The sequence below is a fragment of the Oncorhynchus keta genome, chromosome 3 (genome assembly GCF_023373465.1).
Source record: "Oncorhynchus keta strain PuntledgeMale-10-30-2019 chromosome 3, Oket_V2, whole genome shotgun sequence".
NCBI classification, from domain to species: Eukaryota; Metazoa; Chordata; class Actinopteri; order Salmoniformes; family Salmonidae; genus Oncorhynchus; species Oncorhynchus keta.
Window position 1 is genome coordinate 16,533,524 of NC_068423.1, and position 22,620 is coordinate 16,556,143.

General features: G+C 42.3%; 2 protein-coding genes across 6 annotated transcripts; one reads left to right on the plus strand and one right to left on the minus strand.

Moving 5' to 3' along the window:
- The first annotated feature begins 155 nt into the window (after window positions 1-155).
- On the plus strand, window positions 156-6,233 carry vps35l (VPS35 endosomal protein sorting factor like). 5 transcript variants are annotated; one of them, XM_052491194.1, is made up of 6 exons: window positions 156-407; window positions 3,087-3,230; window positions 3,321-3,406; window positions 3,710-3,771; window positions 4,140-5,778; window positions 5,880-6,233. In XM_052491194.1, the coding sequence occupies exons 1-5, from the start codon at window positions 372-374 to the stop codon at window positions 4,196-4,198; spliced, it is 387 nt and encodes a 128-aa protein (XP_052347154.1). In that variant the 5' UTR covers window positions 156-371; the 3' UTR covers window positions 4,199-5,778; window positions 5,880-6,233. The 5 variants fall into 5 exon arrangements, with proteins under 5 accessions (XP_052347154.1, XP_035607419.1, XP_052347141.1 ...); XM_035751526.2 differs by lacking the exon at window positions 156-407 and having other exon boundaries at window positions 2,028-3,230; window positions 4,140-4,217; window positions 5,665-5,778; XM_052491181.1 differs by lacking the exon at window positions 156-407 and having other exon boundaries at window positions 2,028-3,230.
- A 1,853-nt stretch (window positions 6,234-8,086) lies between these two features.
- Window positions 8,087-12,846, minus strand: get4 (guided entry of tail-anchored proteins factor 4). Its single transcript, XM_035751554.2, has 9 exons — window positions 12,482-12,846; window positions 11,456-11,534; window positions 11,240-11,321; window positions 10,978-11,127; window positions 10,743-10,881; window positions 10,496-10,636; window positions 10,318-10,393; window positions 10,121-10,193; window positions 8,087-9,976 (listed from the first exon to the last, which is right to left on the minus strand). The coding sequence occupies exons 1-9, from the start codon at window positions 12,622-12,624 to the stop codon at window positions 9,882-9,884; spliced, it is 978 nt and encodes a 325-aa protein (XP_035607447.1). The 5' UTR covers window positions 12,625-12,846; the 3' UTR covers window positions 8,087-9,881.
- Window positions 12,847-22,620: the final 9,774 nt, after the last annotated feature.

The window sequence follows — 22,620 nt, forward strand, 5'->3', positions numbered from 1 at the left end:
TTAATACAAGCACACTGCAATATTTGCAAAATATATATATATATCTATATCAATATATATCAAAATAATATGAGGTTCCTGCACTTAAGAGAAGTGTTTTTTTTTCTCCAGATTTGAACAGTACATGGCCAAGATTTTCAAACGTTCATAGATGACCAGCAGGGTCAAATAATAATAATCACAGTGGTTATAGAGGGTGCAACGGGTCAGCACCTCAAGAGTAAATGTCAGTTGGCTTTTCATAGCCGATCATTCAGAGGTAGAGAGAGCGAGTCCAAACAGCAGGTCAGGGACAGGTAGCACATCCAGTGAAAAGGTCAGGGTTTCATAGCTGCAGGCAGAACAGTTGAAACTGGAGCAGCAGCACGACCATGTGGACTGTGGACAGCAAGGAGTCATCAGGCCAGGTAGTCCTGAGGCATGATCAAAATTTTGTGGTTCTTGTCAAGATTCTAGCAGCCGTGTTTAGCACTAATTGAAGTGTATTTAGTGCTTTATCCAGGTAGCCAGAAAGTAGAGCATTGCAGTAGTCTAATCTAGAAGTAACAAAAGCATGGATTCATTTTTCTGAATCATTTTCGGACAGAAAGTTTGAGATTTTTGCAATGTTACGAAGATGGAAAAAAGCTGTCCTTGAAATATTATTGATATGTTGTCAAAAGAGAGATTAGGGTCCAAAGTAACGCAGTCCTTCACAGTTTCATTTGAGACGACTGTACAACCATCAAGATGAATTGTCCGATCCAACAGAAGATCTCATTGTTTCTTGGGACCTAGAACCAGGTATCTCTGTTTTGTCCGAGTTTGAAAGTAAAACATTTGACGCCATCCACTTCCTTATGTCTGAAACACAGGCTTCCAGGGTGGGCAATTTTGGGGCTTCACCATGTTTCATCGAAATGTACAGCTGTGTGTCGTCCGCATAGCAGTGAAAGTTAACATTATGTTTCCGAATGACATCACCAAGAGGTAAAATATATAGTGAAAACAGTAGTGGTGCAAAATCGGAACTTTGGGGAACAACCACATTTACAGTTTATTTGTCAGATGACAAACCATCCACAGAGACAGATAAGATCTAAACAACGACAGAACTTGTCTGTGTAGACCAATTTGGGTTTCCAATCTCTCCAAAAGAATGTGGTGATCAATGGTATCAAAAGCAGCACTAAGGTCTAGGAGCGCGAGGACAGATGCAGAGCCTTGGTCTGACACCATTAAAAGGTAATTTACCACCTTCACGAGTGCAGTCTCAGTGCTATGATGGGGTCAAAAACCATACTGAAGCGTTTCGTATACATTGTTTGTCTTCAGGAAGGCAGTGAGTTTCTGTGCAACAGCTCTTTCCCAAAACATTGAGAGGAATGGGAGATTCGATATAGGCCGATAGTTTTTTATATTTTCTGCGTCAAAGTTTGGATTTTTCAAGAGAGGCTTTGTTACTGCAACTTTTAGTGAGTTTGGTACACATCTGGTGGATAGAGAGCTGTTTATTATGTTCAGCATAGGAGGGCAAGCACAGGAAGCAGCTCTTTCAGTAGTTTAGTTGGAATAGGGTCCAGTATGCAGCTTGAAGGTTTAGAGGCCAATGCTATTTTCATCAATGTGTGAAGAGATATAGTATTAAAAAACTTGTGTCACTCTTGATCCTAGGTCACGGCAGTGTTGTGCAGACTCAGGACAACTGAGCTTTGGAGAAATACGCAGATTTAAAGAGGAGTCCGTAACTTGCTTTCTGATGATCATGATCTTTTGATCAAAGAAGTTGAATTTATCACTGCTGAAGTGAAAGCCATCCTCTCTTGGGGAACGCTGACTTTTAGTTAGCCATGCGACAGTATCAATAATACATTTAGGATTGGCTCCATATAATAAGGTCATCGCCAAAGTGCCCAGTACACAGGTGCACAACAAATAATAACCCTATTAGACAATGAAGACATGCTTGGCGGTGCACATGGACAAATGGTCAGGTTGTAAATGTTACCTTCTCTTATTCCAGGATTACATCAACTGTGCTGAGATCTGGGTGGAGTTCACCTGTCGTCATTTCACTGTGGGTGTTTTAATAGGATCCCCATTAGCTGTTGCAAAAGCAGCAGCTACTCTTCCTGGGGTCCAACACAAAACATGAAACATGACATAATACAGAACATCAATAGACAAGCACAGAACTACATAAAAAAAAAAGTTTTTACAAAAAAGCACAAGTCGCCTACATATCAATGCACGCACACAAACTATCTAGGTCAAATAGGGGAGAGGCGTTGTGCCAGGAGGTGCTGCTTTATCTGTTTTTGAGACCAGATTTCCTGTTCACTTGAGCAATATTAGGTGCAACGGAGTTCCATGCAATGGCTCCATATAATTATGTACGCTTGAATTTGTTCTGAATTTGGGGACTGTGAAAAGACGCCTGGTGGCATGTCTGGTGGGTTAAGTGTGTGTGTCAGAGCTGTGTGTAAATTGACTATGCAAACAATTTGGGACTTTCAAAACAATGTTTCTTCTAAAAAGATGAAGTGATGCAGTCGGTCTCTCCTCAACTCCTAACCAAGAGAGTCTGGCATACATAGTATTTATATCAGCCCTCTGATTACAATGAAGCGCAAGACATGCCGCTCTGTTCTGGGCCAGCTGCAGCTTAACTAGGTCTTTCTTTGCAGCATTGCACCACATGACTGGACAATAATCAAGATAAGACTAAACTAGAGCCTGCTGGACTTGCTTTTTGGAGTGTGGTGTCAAAAAAGCAGACTATCTCTTTATCACGGACAGACCTCTCCCCATCTTTACAACCATTGAATCTATGTTTTGACCATGACAGTTTACAATCTAAGGTAACGCCAAGTAATTTTGTCTCCACAACTTGTTCAACAACCATTCCATTCATTACCAGATTCAGCTGAGGTCTAGACTTTAGGGAATGATTTGTACCAAATACAATGCTCTTAGTTTTAGAGATGTTCAGGACCAGTTTATTACTGGCCACCCATTCCAAAACAGACTACCAATGAAAGAGTTGTAAGCATCAGGGTCTCCAAATGATTCATGCTAGTATAATCCTTATTTCCTCTTTCTCTCAGAAACGTGAGGTCAACACTGTGCTCTCTGACATCATCAAGCACATTATGCCAGATCGTGCATTTGAGGATGCCTATGCTCAGCTCCAGTCCGTGATAAGGAAGATCCTCACCTACTTTCATGACTTCTCTATCCTCTTCTCCATGGTAAAACTTGGTTTGATATTCTCCAATCTCACACAATTACTCATGTTTGTCAGTGGATCGATCTAATTCGTTTCTCTGATTCTCCCTTAGGAGCGTTTCCTTCCCTTCGTGGACATGTCCCAGAAGGACAGCGTCAGGGTGGAGGTGTGTCTCTCCATCATGGACATCTTCATTAAGTACGTCTGGTTTAGGAAACACCTTCGTTGATGTCATGCTACGTGGCTAATGACACCCAAGCTAAATATCTCTTCAACTCTTTTCTATGTGAACTCAGTTTGCTTCTGTGCATGTATCCATATGTCTCTCCCGAATGTCTGTCTGTGTCTGTCCCTTCAGACACCAACAGGAGCACACTAGAGACCCTGTTATCCTCAATGCTCTACTGCACGTCTGCAAGACCATGCACAACTCTGTAAAGTAAGTAGTCAACTGTGGGTGGGTGTGTTATAAAGTGACCCTACTCTCTCTGTGTCCTTTAGCGCGCTGACTCTGGAGGATGAGAAGAGATCTGGCCTTACTGATCAATGGCTTCATATGCATGGTGAGTGTCTGACTGACTACCCCTCCTCTGGGTCCTCATGCACTACTTCTCCTCCTGCATTTCCAAGGCTGACAAACAGTGATCCCCCCGCCCCCTCCACGTGAGAACAGCCAAGGGGCCAACCATAGTCCCTCATAAGCCCTTATCTACATAGTCTTATCTGTGTGTGCACATACATACACGCGACACCAAGACCACACCTAGACATGGTTGACCTTTATTAACTAATACGTAGTTCTGTAATTGCAATACAAACCGACTTCTTTTGACAGTTGATATCGATCTAGTTAAACGTTGTAATAATTTTCCAAAGGTTACACATAGAGCGCATACTGTATATGCACCTCAACTTATTGTCTTCTTTTCAGGCTGTGAACCAGCTGGCCGTGGAGACAAGCCGGGTGAAGAGGGGGAGCCACTCCCATAAGACTGCTACTTTTGTCAGGGTTTGTCACACCACAGCACTATCTACAGTACCAGTCAAAGTTTGGACACACCACATTCAAGGGTTTTTCTTTATTTTGTAAAACTATTTTCTACATTGTAGAATAATAGTGAAGACATCAAAACTATGAAAAACAATTATGGAATCATGTAGTAACCAAAAAATTTTTAAAAGATATTTTAGAGTTTAGATTCTTCAAAGGAGCCACCCTCTGCCTTGATGACAGCTTTGCACACTCTTGACATTCTCTCAACCAGCTTCACCTGGAATGCTTTTCCAACAGTCTTGAAGGAGTTCCCACATATGCTGAGCACTTGTTGGCTGCTTTTCCTTCACACTGCATTCCAACTCATCCCAAACCATCTCAATTGGGTTGAGGTCGGGTGATTGTGGCGGCCAGGTCATCTGATGCAGCACTCCATCACGCTCCTTCTTGGTCAAATAGCCCTTACACAGCCTGGAAGTGTATTGGGTCATTGTCCTGTTGTTGTCATTGTCCTGTTGGGTCATTGTCCTGTTGGGTCATTGTCCTAAGTGCAAACCAGATGGTATGGCCTATTATTTTAAGGATATAGCCTACAAAGAAATACATTGTGAAGCATTTGTGAGTGAGGTCCTGAGCACTCAGGAGCATGTTTTTTTATCAAGGATCTCTCTGTACTTTGCTCCTTTCATCTTTGCCTCGATCCTGACTAGTCCCCCAGTCCCTGCTGCTGAAAAACATCCCCACAGCATAATGCTGCCACCACCATGCTTCACCGTAGGGATGGTGCCAGGTTTCCTCCAAACGTGACTCTTGGTTTTGCGACTGCACTTGAATACTTTCAAAGTTCTTGAAATGTTCCGGATTGACTGACCTCCGTGTCTTAAAGTAATGATGGACTGTCATTTCGTCTGTATACCACCCCTACCCTGTTGTTGCTGTATACCACCCCTACCCTGTTGTTGCTGAATACCACCCCTACTCTGTTGTTGCTGTATACCACCCCTACTCTGTTGTTGCTGAATACCACCCCTACCCTGTTGTTGCTGTATACCACCCCTACCCTGTTGTTGCTGTAACTGCCTAGCTCAGGGGCAGAACAACATATTTTTACCTTGTCAGCTTGGGGATTCGATCCAGCAACCTTTCAGTTACTGGCCCAACGCTCTAACCACTAGTCTAACCACCTGCCGCCTCATGCTTGCATACATTTTAAGTACGAGTGGTCCTGGGAATCCAACCCACTATCCTGATGTTGCAAGCCCATGCTCTACCAACTGAGCTACAGAGGACCATATAATATTGATTTCTCAGAGTAGACTTCAGAAATATAGAAGAAAGTGAAATGAAAGAATCATTGGAGTCAAAGTCGCTGCTTATACATGTTCTTTGTATTTTTCCATAGAACATGTTTTACTCAACTGTCCTCTCTTATCCCTTCATGTTCTTCCTCTTTGTGCCATAGAGTGTTCGTAGACAGGGTAGTCTAGCCTTCTCTCTGTTTGGCTGCCTCTTGGCTCATGGGGAACTACGTAACAACAAACTCAACTTGTGGAATCTGAGCCACACACGCACCTCTGTGAGTGCAAGAACAAAACATGGAGAGATATTCACTATCTCTATATACACACACAACACAGAATATGGTTTATTTCTTAGTCGCCCTCTTTTTCTTGACAGGTGAGGACACTAGAATTCATCAAGCGCCAGGCCCAGCAGCCAGACATGGTTCAACACCTCACCCTGCAGTCTAGGACCTGAGGCCATCAACTACATCCCCTGTCCCATACATCTACAGGGCCTTCAGAATGTTTTCACACCCCTTGACTTTAGCATTTTGTGATACAGCCTGAATTTTAAAATTATTACATTTGGATTATTTTGTCACTGGCCGACACACAATACCCCATAATGTCAAAGTGGAATTGTTATTCAAAATGTTTACAAATGTATAAAAAATATAAAGCTGAAAAGTATTGAGTCAATAAGCAGTCAACCCCTTTGTTTTGTCAAAAATAAATCAGTTCAGGAGTAAAGATTTGCTTAACAACTCGCATAAGTTGTATTGACTCCCTTTGTGTGTAATAAGTGTCTAACGTGATTTTTTTTAATGACTCATCTCCGTACCCCACACATACAATCATCTGTAAGGTCCCTCAGTCTAGCAAAGAATTTCAAACACAGACTCAACCACAAAGACCAGCGAGGTTTTCCAATGCCTCACAAAGAAGGGCACCTATTGGTAGATGAGTAAAAAATAAAAAAGCAGACATTGAATATCTGTTTGAGCATAGTGAAGTTATTAATTACACTCAATCACTACAAAGATACAGGCGTCTTTCCTAACACAGTTACTGGGGAGGAAGGAAACCCCTCAGGTATTTCACCATGAAGCCAGTGGTGACTTTAAAACAGTTACAGAGTTGAATATCTGTATTTGTAAGTCGCTCTGGATAAGAGCGTCTGCTAAATGACTTAAATGTAATGTAAATGTAAATATCTGTGATAGGAGAAAACTGAGGATGGATCAACAACATTGAAGTTACTCCACAATACTAACTTAATTGACAGAGTGAAAAGAAGGAAGCCTGAACAGAATAAAAATATTCCAAAACATGCATCCTGTTTGCATCAAGGCACTGAAGTAATACTGCAAAAAATGTGGTAAAGCAAGTAAACTTTTTGTCCTGAATATAAAGTGTTATGTTTGGGGCAAATCCAATGAAACACATTACGGAGTACCACTCTCCATATTTTCAGGTATAGTGGTTGCTGCATCATGTTATGGGCATGCTTGTAATCGTTGAGGACTGGGGAGTTTTTCAGAATAAAAAATAAACGGAATGGAACTAAGGACAGGCAAAATCCTAGAGGAAAATCTAGTTCAGTCTGCTTTCCACCAGACACTGGGAGATTAATTCACCTTTCAGCAGGACAATAACCTAAAACAGAAGGCCAAATCTACACTGGAGTTGCTTACCAAGAAGACAGTGAATGTTCCTGAGTGGCCTAGTTACAGTTTTGACTTAAATCTACATGACCTGAAAATGGTTGTTTAGCAATGATCAACAACCAATTTGACAGAGCTTTAAGAATTTTGAAAATAATAGTGTGCAAATGTTGAACAATCCACGTGTGGAAAGCTCTTAAGAGACGAACAGCTGCCAAAGGTGCTTCTACAAAGTATCAACTCAGGGGTGTGAATAATTATGTAAATTAGATACCTGTGTTTCATTTTCAATGAATTAGCAAACATTTCTAAAAACATGTTTTCACTTTGTCATTCTGAGGTATTGTGTGAGACAAACATTTTTTTTAAATCAATTTTGAATTCAGGCTGAATAAGTCAATGGGTATGAATACTTCCTGAAGACACTGTACATCCCCTGTAGAGATTGTCTCATCTTAAAACTGCATCTGTTTAGTGCCCACTAGGTGTCAACTAGGCCCCTGGAGGACTGTACACTTCCAGATTTTACAGTATTTCATTTGGACCTAGTAAACTAGGTTTGTTGCCTCCAGCCAATAAGTTACATCAATTGATCAATTCATTTCCAGATTGATATGACACTCCCCTCTTCCAGTCTCGACTGATCCTAGATAGGAAGGGCTCCTTACTATGCCATGAACGAACATTATAGATAACTGATTCATACAGTGACGTTAAACTTTACTCCATTTCAAATGATTGTATACTTGTGTATTTCTACTGAAATGACATTTCTCCATTCTGCGCTAACATTTTGTATATTATTGTAATAATGTCTGAACATACATGATTGAAAAAAACAACTAAATAGTGATATTGGGTATTTGTTTTGGCTCCTCCGAAAGCAACCAACTCATTCAAGCACAGCACTCTTTAAAAAGACTGAGGACAGAAAAGCTATCACCATTTGTGTTTATTTACTCAATTAATGAATCATTTAAAAAGGCAAACAACCCCCATTTGCATTCAAATTAAATAATCAAAAATCAAATGTTATGTTCACCATGCTGGCTTGCTTGCCAGAGCCCCGGTCTGTCTAAAAAGCCTTTGATGACACATTCCTCAACTCCGGTAGTGTTCCCTAAATATTCTGTGCATTACCGTACATACTCACACACCAGAAGGAATAATATATATATTCAGGCCTTTAATGCTATCCAGGCAACTTATCTTGTTGAGTTTGTGCATTGAATAATGATGTAACCAATGGCATGAATTTATTTAAGCTGAGATATTTGTAGTGATCCTTTGTGGCTCAGTTGCTAGAGCAACACGCTAGAAAAGCCAGGGTAGTGTGTTCTACTGCTGGGACCATCCATACGTAAAATATACGCACGGAGTAGCTTTGGATAAAAACGTCTGCTAAATGGCATATGTTATAGTAGTAACACTTATGGACATCATGGCTATTATCAAAGATGTAACATAATAACAATATCTGAAGGATGTGTCTGTTAGCTTGGAAGAGTCACGTGAGAATTTCAATAGCAGTTATAATTCCAAAATAGATAACCTTTCACCACTCTTCTTAATCATGAATTCAAGAAATTCCCAAAACACAAAGTTAAGTGGAAAATGTCAAAGAACTGGCTTAAACAACCACTGTATACTCCATACACGCAAAAGGAATCTTCATGTTGGATACTGGGGTATATTTAAACCAAACCATGTGAGATTAATAATTAAGCTTCTGGATATAGACAATATAATTCCACAGTAAACTGGGATTTTTTTTGTTTTTATCTTAGTATTTTTACATTTCTTTTTTTTATCTGGTCTCAAACATCTGGACTGACAAAAATGGTGCAGTCACCAACTCAATCTGACAATGTATGGGGGGGCGATGTATTAGAAGACTTCAACATAACTGATTTGCATTCACATGAGCATGCCAAACACATTTAACACACAGGTATATGACCTGAGCATACCCATCTACCAGTGGAGGTTGCTGAGGGGAGGATGACTCCTAATAATGGCTGGAACAGCGCTAATGGAATGGCAAACGCATAGAAACCATGCGTTTTATACCATTCCACTCGAGCCATTTACCATGAGCTTGTCCTCCCCAATTAAGGTGCCACCAACCTCCTGTGCCATCTACCCGCCTACTCCTGTCGACGGAAACACACGTAATCTTTCATATGGATTATGAGTAATGGTCAAGTCCGGCTTTAGCTTGCAGCCAGGTGCACGATGCCTGACAGGTATGTCTCTCTACACCATGCAACTACCACATTACAAGTTGTTTATAGTAATTCTTGAATAAAAATTACTACCTGCACCTGTGGAAGATGCATGGTATACGAGGAGAAAAAGCAGCACTCCCTAGAATGAAAAGGGTTTCTTTGTTGTTGTAGTATCCCAGGCTGATGTGTTATTTTACAAGTTGAATTATATGACTGAAATGAATACACAGCCATTGTTGAATCTTTTCTGTCCCTGTGGATGAGAGAAAATAAGTCCAGGGAAGGAAGGATTGCAGTTGCTCTCTTATCCTTTTTAAAGAAACAAACCTACACAGAAAATTGTCCATAAACGAAGAAACAAAAACTATATAAAAAACAAACAACTCAAACGAAAGGAGTTTGCATTTTGGCGCAGTCCAGGCAGTACTGAGGGGATAGTTTGGCCTGCTCTTTGTTCAGGTTCTTGTTGGATGTGGGGGGTCAGCCTTGCACTACCCTGTGCTCTCAGTCCAGCTCAATGGGGCTGCCGTGCTCCTGTGCTTCCTCTCCCTCCTCATCCTCACCCTCACCTGAGCCCATCAGGCTGTTCAACAGGTTTCCTGACAGATACAGAACACACTTGAATGAAACACATAAACATACCGTTTCACCAAAGTAGCTTTCAATGGTGATCAGAATGAGTTTGTAAAAATACTGCTTAGTTCATGCCTGTTATTTAAGAGATGACAGTCACAATCACTTACCTAGCAATCCACCATATGATGAAGACTGTTTGGGTGGCACCCCGAAGAAAAGCTGTCCTATCCTGTCGAGATACTGATGCAGCAGGCAGTCAATGTAACAGGAGGGGTAGAGGAGAAGGGAGGGAGGGGAAAATCATTAGACACCATGCAGAGTTACATTGCTACATGAGGAACACTCATTAAAGGGTCAAGCTCACCTCATTATACATAGGGTCCCTCTTCAGGGAAGGCTGATACTGCTCACATAGCACTGTGAACACTGTTAATTTGCCTCTGCAGAGGAAAACAGAAAAAGTTGAGGCACATTTATGAGAACCTGGAAAAACACCGTTTTATTCCCTGAAGGTTTTGGTGTTTGAATAAATAAGGCCTTACCCATCCACTGCCAGCAAGAGAAACCAGATAAAGTTGAGCAAGGGCTGCACAAAGGGAGGATCCTTCTCTATTGAGGGGTGTTTCTGTGTATATGTGCTGAACACTACAGATGCACTGTTTTTGTTCTTTAAACAGAGGAACCTGAGCAGGAAGAGGGAGGGGCAGGTGAACAAGCAATTAAACAGCAGAACAAGCAGCTTTTGTTGACAGATTGAAAACAGATGAGGGTGCAGGGAGACAGACTTACTGCAGGACGGCCTGTGCCACAAACATGTCCACCTCACTGCGAAAGCCCCGCTGCGCTGAGTACTCCACCAGCATCTGGGCACATCCCTCTCCATCAGAGGAGTGCAAGAAGTGATAGCGAGACTCACTGTAGTTTTGCTCTAAACAGATAGAATTATATCATATGCAACCTCTGTTCAAGGAAACATGAAAATGATAACCTTGCAGTTTAATGTTCAGAGTTTTCTACTGAATACCTTTCCACAAGGTGACAGCTAGGAGCTGATGCAGTTTGGGGGCGCCCAGCTTCCCTGAGCCACCTGTGGACCACTTGAGTGCGCGGGACACAAATGCTACTCTCTCTGGGGAGTTGGGGTCCATCAAACTGAACAGCTTAGCCAGGTGCTCTGAAATTACAACCCAGAGGAGCTTAACACAGCGACTACGGCATACTGACACTAACTGTCTTCATACTGTTTAACTACAATTCATTATATAAACACACACACGTTAGCTCACCTAAGTCTTCATCCTCCACCTTCGCCTCAGATTTCTCCAAAGACTCTAGCACCAACATTGACAGGTCTGAAGCACTGTTAAGCTGTGGATGACAAACACCTGTAATTTGCCACAGAACTCACAACTGTTTAGCTGTGGATAATTAAAATTGCTGTAGCCAATGCCACAAAAACAGCCGAAATGCAATGAATGCCCCAGCGTCATGACTTCTTATACCTGGTTGTAGCTGAAGAAGAGCTGGGCGCCATTGTACATCAACTCCCTGGCATCGGTGTGCTTTGCTTGTGAAATATACCTGTGTCAAACAGAGATGGCAAATGTTATGTCACTGACAAACTGAATTGAAACCAGGCTAAGGAACTGACAGTATCAAACAAATGTATTTATAAAGCCCTTTTTACATCAGCCGAGTGACAGTATGGATGTTAATCTGGTGGTCCCCCTGCCTATGAAATAATGAGGGCTGAAAAGTAATACTCAGTCACTGGGCCAACATTTCTCAATACACGACATTGAATCGCAGTTAACTGTCAGTTACTAGGCACACACAGTTCTCATGTGAAGTTAGGCTACCTGTCGTGACAGTCAAAAACATTGAAGTACAACAGTAAGTGAATGAATTACACCCAATGACTGATGACACCATCGCTATTAAAATAGTGATGGAAGGTTAGGAACCATGGGCAATACCAACACCCATAGCTAAATTGATTGTGACTGTGTAGCAAAGACGACTAGCTAGCTAACGTTAGCTGGTTAGGACATGTAAGTTAGCTAAAACAAACTAGCCTGCTCACGTTGGCTAACTACACACACTCTCGCTAGCGAGATAGCCAGCTAGCGTTAGCTACTACTTGTATCTGACATGATTGTTACTGGGCTGGAGATGACAGTCTGATTATCAGTGTGTCAGGTCAGTGAACTGTATCTTTACTAGACAAAAACGTACACTTATGGGTAACCAGTTAGAAAAACGAGATGGACTGGCTAGCTAGCGTATATTGCGACATTAGCTAGGCTAGCTCGCATGCTATGTCCCATTTTGTGACTTGGAGTGATTGACGCAAAAAACTGTCCAAACAAAAATAAGGACTGACCCGAGTGGGTGGGGCAGTACCTTGAATATACCAATCATACACTAAAATGTAGGCAGCAAGGTTAACAAGCATAACGATCTGGAAAGGGGAGGCCCAAAAGCGAACTAATAATCTCACCGGGCTAACGAAAATTGAAATGTCTTACCTAAAAAATAAGGTTCTGTACATCTGGTGAGCTTCGTAGTAATCTCCCTTTTCCACACTGGCTCGCAGTTTCCCTTCAACCCGCTGCGTTCCTCCACGGTTTCTTGCATTGGAGCACTTCAGAGCCTCCTGCTCCGACATCATTATTGTTTGTTCCCAGCAACTCGGCCCAACAACCAAACGTTGACACTGACAGTGCAGAAAGCGGATACACAAAAAATACCTAGCATTGAGCCATTTTACTTGCCGTAGTTAGTTATGGTTATGGCACAGACAGAATGGGCAACACAGACACGCCACAGGGGTTATAAAGCTGAAGCATCCGTTCAGAACGTTTTCTCACCACCAAATATGGTAGAGAGAGGAAGTCCAGTGGCAAGTAGTGGGAGATGATGGAACTGGGTGAAACTGTGTCGACATTCTGCAAATGTTCTCATCAATGAATACATTTTCTGTTCCAAAAACTAAAATCTGTTACGAACACAATGCATTAAGTTTTATAGATTTTACTCTTTGCCAAAGTCTTAAAAATAACGTTGTTTTGAAGGAGTGCAAGGTTTGTGCACATGCGCACTTCACAGAGGAGGCGTTCCCCGAAGGAAATCTATAAATACTATATCTTTGGCTATGACCTTGTGTTGTTTACATCCAAGTCAGGTACTATCAAATAGAGTCTGGGGTGTTAGTGACCAGATTCCCTGCTAAAGTTAGGCCACTTTAATTTCACTAATTTGGCGTTTTAACACATTTTCACTGTTTTATTACAGTTACCTTTTTTATGTGATAAAATGTTGTTTTAGAAAAATGTACGGTCACAATGAGATAGGGTGCTGGCCAGTTTAGTTGAGTCTGCCACTAGCACAGTCAGTGCAGTCAGCTCAGATTTTTATAGAGACAGTGCCTTGGTCTAGGTCCGACAAAACTTAACATGACAGTGTTGGCCTTATAGCAGTCTCACTGGATAAAATACCTCCTCCGTTCCTGTCGTTATTGAAAGAGATTGTGATCAGTGGAGATTTTAGCATGTAAATCTTGGTGGGGCATACAAACAAAAACATGTTTTAGAAGCCATGACACAACACAACACTAAACAATACATTAATTGCACTGTAACGGTTTCAAACGGTGCCCACAAACTGTTAGGGCCTACATAAAGCTGTCCCAACAGCAGAGCTTTCTTTTCAGCACCATGTAGTGAATCCTTACAACTGCTACACCTGGCTATCAGCGGAGCCTTGTCTGGCACAAAAACAGTTCATTCAGCCTCATTTACGGCCTTAAAAAAAACACAGCTGATATGGCTGACTTGCTTAAACAAATGTGGTTTCTATTGACAATTAGGATGTACAAACTATAGCATCAGGGGACAACGAGCAGATTAGAGGCAATCCGTAATTTCGATTAAGACATAATGAGCGAGCTAGGATGGACATAGTCAATGTAACTATTTGTTCAGCATATTTGAAATGTACAGCAACATAATTCAGAACATGGGCTGTTCTTACAGTATTCTCCCTGTACACCAAGTCAGAACCGTAGGATAAATAAAGGGGTCATATAAGCAGACAATGAAAACTCTTACAATATTCCATGATTACATTTCTCTAAAACAGGCTATAGGGAGAAAGGGACCAAATTATTAGGGTGAGGCACATAGCCTGCTAACAGCTTACTACACAATATACACTTACTATTACTTTCTTAGCTACAGTATACATATCTCCCTGGCATATTACATCATATATGCAGCAGCATACAATACATTTTTGGACTCACCTTGTTGTGCCTTGCTCACTTGAAAAAGAAGGTGGCGCGCTGCTGTCCTTGTGAGCAAATTTTGTCAACACAATTTGTCATCAAGGACTGGCATTCTCTGGATTTATGGTGCTTTCAGGACAACTGGGGGGGGAGGTTGAATCATGACGTCAGTGATCTTCAGGTCGGGGGTCTAGAAAGAGGCCTAAGTTCCAGACTTGGAATTCTGAGTTGGATGACCTTTCAAAATGTATTTTCCCAGTCTGAGCTCATTTTTTTCTGAGTTCACAGGTGTCTTGAACTCACTGAAGTCTGAGATTTCCCAGTTCCCGAATTTCCAGTTCTTCTGCACCCAACAGAAATCATGCTGGATTGACAGCATGAATGTTTATCCTTTTAAGCTTGGAAAAGAGACCCTTAAACCCAGACTTGGACCAGATCCCACTCCACTGAATAGCACACTAGTGATTGGCTTCAGTAACACTTGCAGTTAACCGCCACTGATTCCTTCCAAACCACTCATTGTTGAACTTGTCCAATGACCGATGAGCATGGATACGTTTTATCTACAATTTATCTTCATATGACAAGGATTGAAAATGATTTTGAAAGTATGATGTTGACCAGATCATTCCATTAAAGCTTTTTTTATACCTATTTTTCATGATATCCAAGTGGTAGTTACAGTCTTGTCTCATTGCTGCAACTCCCGTACGTACTCTGGAAAGGCGAAGGTCGAGAGCCGTGCGTCCCCCGAAACACAACCCAACCAAGCCGCACTGCTTATGTCCACTTAAACCGGAAGCCAGCCGCACCAATGTGTCGGAGGAAACACTGTAAACAGGCAACTGTGTCAGCGTGCACTACGCACGGCCCGCCACAGGAGTCGCTAGTACGTAATGGGACAAGGAAATGCCTATCGGCCAAACCCTCCCCTGACCCGGACGATGCTGGGCAAATTGTGCGCCGCCCCATGGGTCTCCCAGTCGCGGCTGGCTGCAACAGAGCCTGGGCTCGAACCCAGAATCTCTAGTGGCACTAGACCACTGCCCCACTCGGGAGGCCTCATTCCATCAAAGCTACGGTAGATATAATGTGATTTGACATCATTTTATCTGTGGCCATTGACCTTGAGCCTTCTTGGATGGGCACTTATAATGTAACTCTATGGCAGCATTCAAGGAGCTTCAATTTTCGAGCTCTCCCCATAGATTTTGCGGTGACGTAGTGTCCCCATGAGTGGGAAAACACTGAGCTAATCACTATGCAACTAGAGAACATTACCAACCACTTCGCTCCGTATTTTCCGCTGGCTGCCCCACCACCACAGAAAGCACTGAGCTAGGAAGAAACACCTGCATTTTGGAGCTGCCTTACTCAAGAAAGCATAAAAGAGACCATATTTGTATGAAGATTTTTTTAATTGTTTGCAAACTGATATGGGACACAAATCAATGACAAAATAACATGCTAAACAGGCAATAAAATATCTCTATTTATTTGTTTTTTTTTGCTAAACAGGTGGGGCTTGCTCTGAATGACGGGTTGTCACAGATTGTGATAATATTTCACATCTCAAAATAGGACTATGTAATGTTAGATCCCTTACTTCCAAGGCAGTCATAGTCAATGAACTAATCACTGATCATTACCTTGATGTGACCTTAATGTGATTGGCCTGACTGAAACATGGCTCAAGTCTGCGATTACTCACCTCAGAAGAGTTTTTCATCAATGAGTCGGACGGGAGGCATAACCTACAGATATCCGACCAGGCCCAGATCCCTGTCATTCGCTGAAGAAGGAAACAGAGATTTTGCATAACAAGATCAGGGTGCCTTGTGAGGATCAGGCGACGAGTAACTAATCAGCCTTTGCATTCTGTCCCGTTCAATCGCTATGAAAATAAATGGGACGAACTGTAAGCACGTATATCCTACAAACGGGACATTAAAAACTGTAATATCTTGTGTTTACCCGAGTCGTGGCTGAACGACGACATTAAGAACATACAGCTGGCGGGTTCTTAACTATATCGTCAGGACAGAACAGCAGCCTCTAGTAAGACATGGGGCGGGGGCCTATGCATATACGTAAACAACAGCTGGTACACAATATCTAAGGAAGTCTCGAGGTTAAGTGTCTCATGATAAGCTCAAGGCCACACTATCTACCTAGAGAGTTTTCATCTGTATTTGTCGTAGCTGTCTACATACCACCACAGACTGATGATGGCACTAAAACCGCACTCAATGAGCTGTATTCCGCCATAAGCAAACAGGAAAACGCTCATCCAGAGGAGGTGCTCCTAGTGGCCGGGGACTTTAATGCAGGGAAACTTAAATCAGTTTTACCTCATTTCTATCAGCATGATAAATGTGCAACCAGAGGGAGAAAAAAATTCTAGAGCAACTTAACTCCACACACAAAGACACGTACAAAGCTCTTCCTCGCCCTCCATTTGGCAAATTTGACCATAATTCTATCCTCCTGATTCCTGCTTACAAGCATAAGTGCATCGAGGACGTCCGTCCTCATGGATTACAGGCAACATTCGCACTAAGATAAAGGGTAGAGCTGCCGCTTTCAAGGAGTGGGACTCTAACCTGGAAGCTTAGAAGATATCCCGCTATGCTCTCTGACGAACCATCAAACAGGCAAAGCGTCAATACAGGACTAAGATTGAATCCTACTACACCGGCTAAGACGCTCGTCGGATGTGACAGACTACAAAGGGAAGCATAGCCGAGAGCTGCCCAGTGACACAAGCCAACCAGACGAGCGAAATAATTTCTATGCTCGCTTTGAGGCAAGTTACACTGAAACATGCATGAGAGCATCAGCTGTTCCGGACGACTGTGTGATCAAGCCATCCGCATCCGATGTGAGTAAGACCTTTAAACAGGTCAACATTCACAAGGCCACAGAGCCAGACAGATTACCAGGATGTGTACTCTGAGCATGCGCTGACCAATTGGCAAGTATCTTCACTGACATTTTCAACCTCTCCCTGTCTGAGTCTGTAATACCAACATGTTTCAAGCAGACCACCATAGTCCCTGTGCCCAAAACACTAAGGTAACATGCCTAAACGACTACCGACCCATAGCACTTACGTCTGTAGCCATGAAATGCTTTGAAAGGCTGATCAAAGCTCACATCAACACCATTATCCCAGAAACCCTAGACTCACTCCAATTTGTATACCGCACCAACAGATAGACATGATGCAATCTCTATTGCACTTCACACTGCCCTTTCACACCTGGAAAAGGCAACACCTATGTGAGAATGCTATTCATTTACTACAGCACAGCGTTCAACACCATAGTGCCCTCAAAGCTCATCGCTAATCGCTAAGCTAAGGCCCCCTGGGACTAAACACCTCCCTCTGCAACTGGATCCTGGACTTCCTGATGGGCCACCCCCAGGTGGTAAGGGTAGGTAACAACACATCTGCCACGCTGATCCTCAACACAGGGGCCCCTCAGGGGTGCGTGCTCAGTCCCCTCCTGTAGTCCCTATTCACTCATGACTGCATGGCCAGGCACGACTCCAACACCATCATCAAGTTTGCTGATGACTCAACAGTGGTAGGCCTGAACACAGACAACGATGAGACAGCCTATAGGGAGAGAGGTCAATGACCTGACTGTATGGTGCAAGGACAGCAACCTCTCCCTCAATGTGGTCAAGATAAAGGAGATGATTGTGGACTACAAGAAGAGAAGTACCGAACACAACCCCATTCTCATTGACGGGGCTGTAGTGGAGCAGGTTGAGAGCTTCAAGTTCCTTGGCGTCCACATCACCAACAAACTAACATGGTCCAAGCACACCAAGATGTTCTGAAGAGGGCACAACAAAACCTATTCCCTCTCAGGAGACTGAAAAGATTTGGCATGGGTCCTCAGATCCTCAAAAGGTTTTACAGCTGCACCATCGAGAGCATCCTGACTGCTTGCATCACTGCCTGGTATGGAAACTGCTCGGCCTCCGACCGCAAGGCACTACAGAGGATAGGGCATACTTCCCAGTACATCACCGGGCCAAGCTTCCTGCCATCCATGACCTCTATACCAGGTGGTGTCAGAAGAAGTCCTAAGAATTGGCAAACACTCCAGCCACCCTAGACATAGACTGTTCTCTCTGCTACCGCACGGCAAGCGGTACTGGAGTGCCAAGTCTAGGTCCAAGAGGCTTCTAAAACTGCTTCTACCCCCAAGCCATAAGGCTCCTGAACAGCTAATCAAATGGCTACCTCCCCTTCTACTCTATGGCTACCTCCCCTTCTACTCTGCTGCTACTCTCTGTTATTACCTATGCATAGTCACTTTAATAACTCTACCTACATGTACATATCACCTCAATTATCTCGACACCGGTGCCCCCGCACATTGACTCTGTTCCGGTACCCGCTGTATATAGCCCCGCTATTGTTATTTACATCTGCTCTTTAATTATTTGCTATTCTTATCTCATACTTTTTGGGGGGGTATTTTCTTAAACTGCATTGTTGGTTAAGGGCTTGTAAATGAAGCATTTCACCCTAAGGTCTACTACACCTGTTGTATTCAGCGCATGTGACAATTCAAATTTGATTTGATTTGAATTTACTGTGTTAAATGAGGACTCTCCTCCTGGTTACACGAGTGACCAAATCCCCCTCCGCATCCCAGTAAGGCGGAGGTATTGCTAAAATTTATGACCTCAAATTTGAATTTACGGAAAAAACATGACTGCGTTTTCGTCTTTTAAGCTTCTAGTCATGAAAACTATGCCGCCTACTCCATTACTTCCAACATGTCTCCAAACCTACACATCGCCATAGTCATACCCTGGATCTAGTTTTGTCCCATGGAATAAATAGTGTGGATCTAAATGTTTTTCCTCATAATCTTGGACTATTGGACCACCATGTTATCACGTTTGAAATAGCAACAAATAATCTGCTCAAACCCCAACCAAAGATTATCAAAAGCTGCGATATAAATTCTCTGACAACCCAAAGATCCCTAAATGCCCTTCCAGACTCCCTCCACCTACCCAAAGTCTTCAGAGTACAAAAATCAGTTAACCACCTAACCAAGGATCTAAATTGAACCTTTTCGTAATACCCAGAACTGCCAGGACATAGGATTTCTTTAATCCTGTATCTTTCGACACATTCACAAAAATAGTAATGGCCTCTAAACCTTCCAGCTGCCTACTTGACCCTATTCCAACTAAACTACTGAAAGAACTACTTCCTGTGCTTGACCCTCCTATGTTTAACATAATAAACATCTCCCTATCCTTTGGATGCATACCAAACTCACTAAAAAAGAAAATATAAAGCCTCTCCTGCAAAAGCCAAACATAAAAATAAAAATAAAAATTACTATCGGCCTATATTGAATCTCCCTTTCCTCTCAAAAATGTGAGAAAAAGCTGCCTTCCTGAAGACAAATAATGGATACAAAATGCTCCTGTCAGGTTTTCGACCCCATCATAGTACTGAGAATGCACTCATGAAGGTGATAAATTACCTTTTAATGGCGTCAGACCAAGGCTCTGCATCTATCCTCGTGCTCCTAGACCTTAGTGCCACTTTTGACACCATCGATCACCACATTCTTTTGGAGAGATTGGAAACCCTAATTGGTCCACAAAGACAAGTTCTTGCCTGGTTTAGATTTTATCTGTCGGAAAGTTATCAGTTTGTCTCTGTGGGTGGTTTGTCCTCTGACAAATCAATGGTAAGTTTTGGTGTTCCTCAAGGTTTTAGGACAACTGTTGTTTTCACCATATATTCTACCTCTTGGTGATGTCATTCGGAAACACAATGTCAACTTTCATTGCTATGCGGACGACACAATTGCCTACCCTGGAAAACTGTGTTTCAGACATGAGGAAGTGGATGGCGGCAAATGTTTCACTTTTAAACTCATACAAAACAGAGATGCTAGTGCTAGGTAATAAGAAACAAAGAGATCTGCTGTTTGATGTGACAATTAAATGTGATGGTTGTACAGTCGTCTCAAATAAACTGTGAAGGACCTCTACGTTACTCTGGACCCTAATCTTTCTTTTGAAGAACATATCAAGAATATTTCAAGGGCAGGATTTTTACATCTTCCTAATATTGCAAAAATCAGAAACTTTTGTCCAAAAATGAATGAATGCTTTTGTCACTTCTAGATTAGACTACTGCAATGCTCTACTCTCCATCTATCTAGATAAAGCACTAAATTAACTTCACTTAGTATGAAATACGGCAGCTAGAATCTTGACTAGAACAAAAACATTATATCATATTACTCCAGTGCTAGTCTTTCTACACTGGTTTCCTGTTAAGGCAATGGCTGATTTCAAGGTTTTACTGCTGACCTACAAAACATTACAAGGACTTGTTCCTACCTATCTTTCCGATTTGGTCCTGCCGTACATACCTACACGTACGCTATGGTCACCATACACAGGCCTCCTTATTGTCCCTAGAATTTCTAAGCAAACAGCTGGAGGCAGGGCTTTCTCCTATAGAGCTCCATTTTTATGGAATGTTCTGCCTATCCATGTGAGAGATGCAGACTAGGTCTCTACCTTTAAGTTTTTACTCATCTCTTCAGTAGGTCTTATGATTGAGTATAGTTCTGTCCGGTTTTGCGCCCCCTCTGGCTCTTGTGGTGGACAAGAGTTTTGTGGGCTATACTCAGCCTTGTCTCAGTGTAGTAAGTTGGTGATCTGTTGATATCCCTTCAGTGGTGTGGGGGCTGTGCTTTAGCAAACTTGGTGGGATTATATCCTGCCTGGTTGGCCCTGTTCACCAGATGTGCTACCTTGTCGTGCTGCTGCTCCAGTTTCAACTGTTCTGCTTGCGGCTATGGAATGCTGACCTGTTCACTGGATGTGATACGTTGTCCCCGACCTGCTGTTTTCGACCCTCTCTCGCCCTCTCTCTCTCCCTCTCTACCGCACCGGCTGTCTCGACCTCTGAGTATTCGGCAATGGAAAGCCAACTGAAATTTACTTCTGAGGTACTGACCTGTTACACCCTCTACAACTACTGTGTTTATTATTTGACCCTGCTGTTCATCTATGAACGTTTGAACATCTTGAAGATTGATCTGGCCTTTTAATGGCCATGTACTCTTGTAATTTCCACCCGGCACAACCAAAAGAGGACTGGCCACCCCTCAGAGCCAAGGTTTCTTCCTAGGTTCATGTCTTTTAAACAGAGTTTTTCCTAGCCACTGTACTTCTACATCTGCATTGCTTGCTGTTTGGGGTTTTAGGTTGGGTTTCTGTATAAGCACTTTGTGACATCTGCTCATGCAAAAAGGGCTTTATAAATACATTTGATTGATTGAAATGTCAGCAAACATGAATACATACAGTACCAGTCAAACGTTTGGACACACCTACTCATTCAAGGGTTTTTCTTTATTTATACTATGTTCCACATTGTAGAATAATAGTGAAGACATCTACACTATGAAATAACACAAATGGAATCATGTAATAACCAAAAAAGTGTTTTATAAAAAATATATTTTATATTCTTCAAAGTAGCCACCCTTTGCCTTGATGACAGCTTTGCACACTCTTGGCATTCTCTGAACCAGCTTCACCTGGAATGCTTTTCCAACAGTCTTGAAGGAGTTCCCAAATATGCTGAGCACCTGTTGGCTGCTTTTCCTTCACTCTGTGGTCCAACTCATCCCAAACCATCTCAAGGAAGCATGATTATCCACAATAGTATTGAAGACATCTGCAAAAAGGCTGAAAGATAAATCAGGATCAGGGATAGCGGAAATATAATCAAGATCACATGTAAAAAACCCTGTTCACTGTAGTTTTTAAATAGCCTCTTTGTGATGACACAAGGCTCAGATTTGTGTATTCTCACATCTCTAACACAAACAACTGGGTAATGGTCTCTAGTGTCTTGCGTGAAGACTCCAGTAGAAACACACTGAGTATACCAAACATTAGCAACAGCTTCTTAATATTGAGTTGCACCTCCCTTTTTACCACAGAACAGCCTCAATTCGTCAGAACAGGGACTCTACAAATTCTTGATACACATGAGAAACTGTTGAGCGTGATAAACCAAGCAGCGTTGCAGTAGTTGAAACAAACAGGTGCGCCTGGCACCTACTACCATACCTTGTTCAAATTCACTTCAATAGTTTTGTCTTGCCCACACATACACAATCCATGTCTCAATTGTTTCAAGGCTTAAAAATCATTCTTTAACCTGTCTCCTCTCCTTCATCTCCACTGATTGAAGTGGATTTAACATGTGACATCAATGAGGGATCATAGCTTTCACCTGGTCAGTCTGTGTCATGAAAAGAGTAAGTGTTCTTAATGTTTTGTATACTATGTATATTTCTCTGGTGT